This window comes from Colias croceus, chromosome 20, assembly GCF_905220415.1.
Source record: "Colias croceus chromosome 20, ilColCroc2.1".
NCBI classification, from domain to species: Eukaryota; Metazoa; Arthropoda; class Insecta; order Lepidoptera; family Pieridae; genus Colias; species Colias croceus.
In genome coordinates this window covers 8,866,132-8,872,192 of record NC_059556.1, presented here as the reverse complement: position 1 = coordinate 8,872,192, position 6,061 = coordinate 8,866,132, and the positions used below count along the sequence as shown (strand labels likewise).

The window sequence follows — 6,061 nt, the reverse complement described above, 5'->3', positions numbered from 1 at the left end:
GTCAGATTAAATTATATTATTGTAGAAACAAGGCTTGTTTTAAGGGTCTAAAGTCTCATTTTAAGGTTATGATTATAAACTATCACGATATAAAATGTCGTATGCAATAAACGTCATTGAACCTGTCAAGTAATAATTAGTGCATAATATTGAAAGTGCTTGAGATAGCGATAATAACATTGTATTTAAGAGAAAATCTTTGTTTAACTAGCAGCTAAAACAAAGTAAACTGAAGTAGGATAGAGTAATATTAATTAACTGTAGGTAAAACTTATAAATTTGTTTGATGTCTGGCTATTAAACATGGTTTATAACTTACGATAGCGCAGATTTTAACACATTTATGATACGATTAATAAATCGTTATTATTAAGAAAGATACTCGATCAAAATTGTGTTGTAGATCAAGTTATAACGTAATATGCAACTATTTAGTAATCCGTGGTTTAACTCAAACTGAAACAATTATTTATTCAATAAGACTTCTTCTAGAAGCATTTTTGAATCGTCAGAACATATTATTTTTTAACATTTACCACCGATTCGGAAAACAGTAAGTATCTACATATTATATGTATAACTTTAAATATGATAAATGATAATATGTATGACATTCATATAGTTTTTCTATTTACACAAAAAAATATTCCTTTGTGGTTTATACGTGTTTACACTTTATAGGATTAGTTTGTTATCTATCTGTCATTATTTAATCCATATTTATGATACATTTTTATATCAAAAATAGTCACTCAAGGAGAAACAATAAAACTATTTACTACAATTAACCCTGGTCATGTTGAGTTTACAAATAACAGTCGACATTGCAAACAAACCGACAGACAAAGGGTGTAAATATTTGTGTTGTAACTGGGTTGATGTACTGTCGTGATATTGTGCTTGAATAACTGAAAATATGCAGTTTTGTATCTCAGTATTGGATATAAGACTTGTTTTGTATTGCGTCGTACCTTTTTTTTTTATTATACGAAAGTGATGTGATGATAATTTAGTCTCAAAGGATTGACATGAGAGATTTTCAACGGTTTAAATACTTAACAAACATTTTTAAAAGATTATTAATTTATAAAAATGGAATCAAATGCATAATATTTACCCATAGAGTACCGAGGACCGATACTAATGTTTGCTCCTATAAAAATATTATATTACATATAATAAGTACTTACCTAAATTTATAAGATATTGCTAAGCATGAAACATATTGCCAAAATACTTATGTAGTTTACCAAATAAAAATAATGAATGTTTACTGTCGTTTAAGATAATCATATTTACTTAAGTTGTAGATACTATAGCTCTGTATAAATAGACTAAAAATACGAATGACGATCTGTACTACAATATTTGGATGAATTTCATAATTCGCACATCGTAATAACATTACGTTAATGAGTGGCCAAACTGTTTATTTTCCTAATTGTGCGCAGTAAAAATAGCGTAATAAATCACCGTGTCAACGAAGACATACGAAGATCTCGCATGTCTGGGCGGAGGAGATAAGATAAGCGGGAGCCTGCAGTCAGTCGCGGTACAGCTATGGACAACTTCGGTTATCGCGAGATGGGGTGGCCGTCACCCTTGCAGACGCCTCCGACGCAAACGCCGCGGTCCCGCCTCACAAGCAGCACGCGCACCCGAGACCCAGAGGAATTCCCACTCAGGGGCTCCTTTCGCCATGTACGAAGCATCGACTTACTCGAGTCCGCCAGTGAACCTGGAAAAGCTAAAGAATATCTCTTCGTCGGACCCTCCCCACCAGCCGAAGATGCGCCCAATATGTACCACAGTTTTGACGTTATGGCCCCTGATCCAGAAGCCCGGTTGACAGAAGACATGGTCCGGAGAGCTTTGTGTGAAAAAGCTTTAAGTTTAGGTGCGGGCAGATTTTTTGATGATCTCGAATGCGGATTAATTACAGCGGATAATATAGAAGAACACATTTCATCCGCTCCTGAAGTGGTTGTGAGTTTAACATTGTTATGGGCAGCTTTTTTAGCCCGTGATGAGTTATTGCCTGGACTTCTTGAAGCAGGAGCTGATGTGCACTACTCGGATCCTATAGGTTTGACTGCTCTGCATATAGCTTCGTTCAGTGGTGCGAGTAGATCTGTAGCGTATTTGATATCTGTTGGTACTGATGTTGATTATGCTCCCAAGTACTTTGCCCCACTTCATTGTGCTGCGTTTGGAAATTCATTAGAAGTAGCTGAATACCTCATCGCAAATGGAGCTTCTTTACACGCAGTTGTACAGAGGGCTGGCTGCGAAGACAACCTCGTCCATTGTGCAGTTCGTAACGATTCATTGGAATGTATGGAATTATTTATAGAGAAAGGTGTTGATCCCGCATACATAACATCAGGAGGACTAAATGCTTTACATTTAGCTGCAGAACTCGGCGCAAGGAGATGTCTTGCTTTCTTGTTAAAAGAAACAAAACTTAGTGTCAATGGTGTAACAAAACAAAGGGATAAAGAATGCACTGCTTTGCATTTGGCAGCGTCAAGAGGCTATACAGAATGTATAGAACTGTTACTTTCTGAAGGTGCTAAAGCGAATACAAAAAACTATAGAGGATTCACAGCTCTTCATCTGGCAGCAAGGTGTTCATCGACAGAATGTGTTGAAGTTCTTTTACGCGATGGTAACGCTGATCCAAATGCTGAAGATTATGATAAAAGAACACCGTTACATGCCGCTATATCTAAATCAGAGCGTGCTTGTGATATTATTGAAATGCTCGTAAGTTGGGGTGCACAAGTAAATAAAAAAGATGAATACGGATATTCCCCAATACATATTGCTGCTATAGATGGACTGACAAACTGTGTGGAAACATTAATATTTTTGGGAGCCGATGTTACTTCAAAGTCAAAGAAAGGGCATACAGCATTGAGTGTAATAGTAAGAAAAACACCTAAATCCCTAGCTATTCTACGACACAATCTGGATAATGGTATATCCCTTAGTCGTTCCACAGAAGGGAATGAAGAAGTACAAATCGAGTTTGATTTTGGAAAACTGTTAAAATATTCCTATCCACGCGAGATCACTTATTTGAATAGTTTGATTGATGAAGGCCAGAAGGACATATTACAACATCCTTTATGTTTAGCGTTTTTATTCATGAAGTGGCGAAAGATAAGAAAGTTTTATTTGGCGCGATTAGTATTCTGCTTTTTGTTTGTCGTATTTTTATCTATATACGTGCTAACGGCTGTTGTTAAAACATGTGATGGTAAATATGCGCAAAAGTATGACGTACCGAACGAGCTGTGTCAGTCACAGTCGATTCTTGGCGATATATTAGAAGACAATCCTATCGAATTGGAGAAATGGGTGTTGCTAGCGATCACAGTATTCGAAATAGTAAGAAAGCTGACTGGTATTACGGGGTATTCGAGCATCTATCAATACTTTACGACATTCGAAAACTTATTGGAGTGGTTTGTTTTGCTGTCTGTATTTTTACTTTACGATATCGAACGAGACTACGGTTGGCAGAATCATATCGAAGGCTATGCAGTGTTAGGAGCTTGGACGAACTTAATGTTGATGATGGGTCAGCTACCGATGTTTGGTGATTACGTAGCTATGTATCAGAAAGTTTTAACAGAGTTCTTAAAATTACTTTTGGCATACATTTGCCTACTACTCGGATTCGCTATATGTTTTCTAGTGGTCTTTCCAAATGAAGAAATGTTTTCAAATCCCTTGATGGGATTGATCAGTACGCTATCTATGATGGTTGGAGAATTGAATTTGAACATTTTGATAAACGACCCGCTTCGTGACGACCCACCTTTGATTTTCGAACTTTCATCTCAAATTATTTTCATCCTATTTTTGATGTTTGTAACTATCATACTTATGAATTTACTCGTTGGTATAGCGGTACACGATATCCAAGGATTAAGAAAAACTGCGGGCTTATCAAAGCTGGTTCGGCAAACAAAATTGATTCTATTTGTAGAGATGGGTATGTTTAGCGCTTTATTACCTAAATGTCTGCACAAATACATATACAGAACTGCGTTAGTTTCACCTGAAGCTGGTAAAGTCATATTAAGCGTGAAACCTTTGAATCCACATGAGAAAAGATTACCAACAGATATTATGATGGCTGCGTACGAATTGGCGCAGTTAAACAAGCTCAAATCTGGTACATCAGTTAAGGAGATTCTGTACAAAAACAAGTACCATTCATCGAAATTCAAGAACGAAGGTCAGACGGATCACCAGTTCAACATAGAGATTCGGGGAATGCAAGAGAAAATCGACCAAACGACGTTCAACTTAAAGAAGATCGATCAGGAGATGAGGCATTTAAACACGCTATTGATGGAGCAGCAGCATCTATTGCAGAATCTGTTTAAAATGACCGACAGATCGTATCTACATTCCGCACAATTTTATCCTGAATCACCAGTTTTCTTTAGCAATAATTCTGATGTAACAAATTCAATAACTAAATGATAAGTAGAAGAAAGAAGGAACAAAGTTTGAGTACGTTTAAAGAGTTCGTATAAGAGGCAGAGTTATTTGTTGATCATACCTGTTCAAAGTGGCTTTATCTTATATCATTATTGTATATTTGATAATTAGATATTTCTTAAACCGCGTTATCTAAATGAGATAATGTTCGCCATTTGATAAGAGTGAGATGTAAGGAAAAATGTTATCAGGGTACACAAGTAAGCTAATTAAATAAATTTTATTTTTTTATTGTCACGTTTTTTTCTTTATCGCTTGTTTTGTTGCGAGTACATTTGCCATTTATGTACCTCATGATAGAGTTCATTGTTTTAGAAAATAATGGTTTTGGTTAACTACTGAAAATAATTTTTATATTTGAATTGTAATTTTTACTATTTTGTTGTGTATATGTTACAGTCAGAACCCTGAACCAGTCAATAACGTTATTGACCGGCAAAATCAGTTAATAAGGATATTGACTAAGGGCGTCGGTTAATATCCTTATTAACTGATTTTATCTGATTAAACCAGTTAATAACGTTATTGACTAAGGGCATCGGTCAATATCCTTATTAACTGATTTTAAGTCGAGACATCTAGTCAATATAGGTTTTAACCGACGTGCCCAGTCAAAACTCATAAAAAGTTAAGGACATTAGTGAAATTATACTAGAAAATCATTTAAAAAGGTTCATAAAACTTTTTATAGTGCAATATTTTGAGTTTTATGTTTTATTAATTAATTCGGGGTATTGTTTGTAAACTGCAACCGCGCGAGAATACGTGCCCCAAAATATTTTTGAAGATGGCAATTGTGTTTTAATAACAACTAGGTTTCCGCCCGCAGCTTCGCCCGCGTAGTCAAAGAAAAACCGCATAGTTCCCGTTCCCGTGGGATTTCCGGGATTGCGTTAGTTTCTGATTTGATGGAGTGACCTGCAGGTGTACTTCGAAGACTGCTACTGGATCTAATAGACGAGTAGAGCTAGGAATGCCGAGTTTGGGCTCGTTTTGTTAGTTATGTCGAGACCTTACCTCCGGACTTGATGGAGTGACCTGCAGGTGTACTTCTAAGACTGCTACTGGAACTATTATACGAGTAGAGCTAGGTGTGCCGAGTTTGGGCTCGTTTTGTTAGTTATGTTGAGACCTTACCTCCGGACTTGATGGAGTGACCTGCAGGTGTACTTCGAAGACTGCTACTGGAACTATTATACGAGTAAAGCTAGGTGTGCCGAGTATGGGCTCGTTTTGTTAGTTATGTTGAGACCTTACCTCCGGACTTGATGGAGTGACCTGCAGGTGTACTTCGAAGACTGCTACTGGAACTAATAGATGAGTAGAGCTAGGTGTGCCGAATTTGGGCTTGTTTTGTTAGTTACGTTGAGACCTTACCTCCTGACTTGATGGAGTGACCTGCAGGTGTACTTCGAAGACTGCTACTGGAACTAATAGACGAGTAGAGCAAGGTGTGCCGAGTTTGGGCTCGTTTTGTTAGTTACGTTGAGACCTTACCTCCGGACTTAATGGAGTGAACTGCAGGTTTACTTCGAAGACTGCT

At 36.9% G+C, this 6,061-nt stretch overlaps 1 protein-coding gene across 1 annotated transcript; it reads left to right on the top strand.

Moving 5' to 3' along the window:
• The first annotated feature begins 1,560 nt into the window (after positions 1-1,560).
• Positions 1,561-4,510, top strand: LOC123700725 (transient receptor potential channel pyrexia-like). Its single transcript, XM_045648040.1, has one exon. It carries the CDS (start codon positions 1,561-1,563, stop codon positions 4,498-4,500), a length of 2,940 nt encoding a protein of 979 aa, XP_045503996.1. The 3' UTR covers positions 4,501-4,510.
• The last annotated feature ends 1,551 nt before the right edge of the window (positions 4,511-6,061 follow it).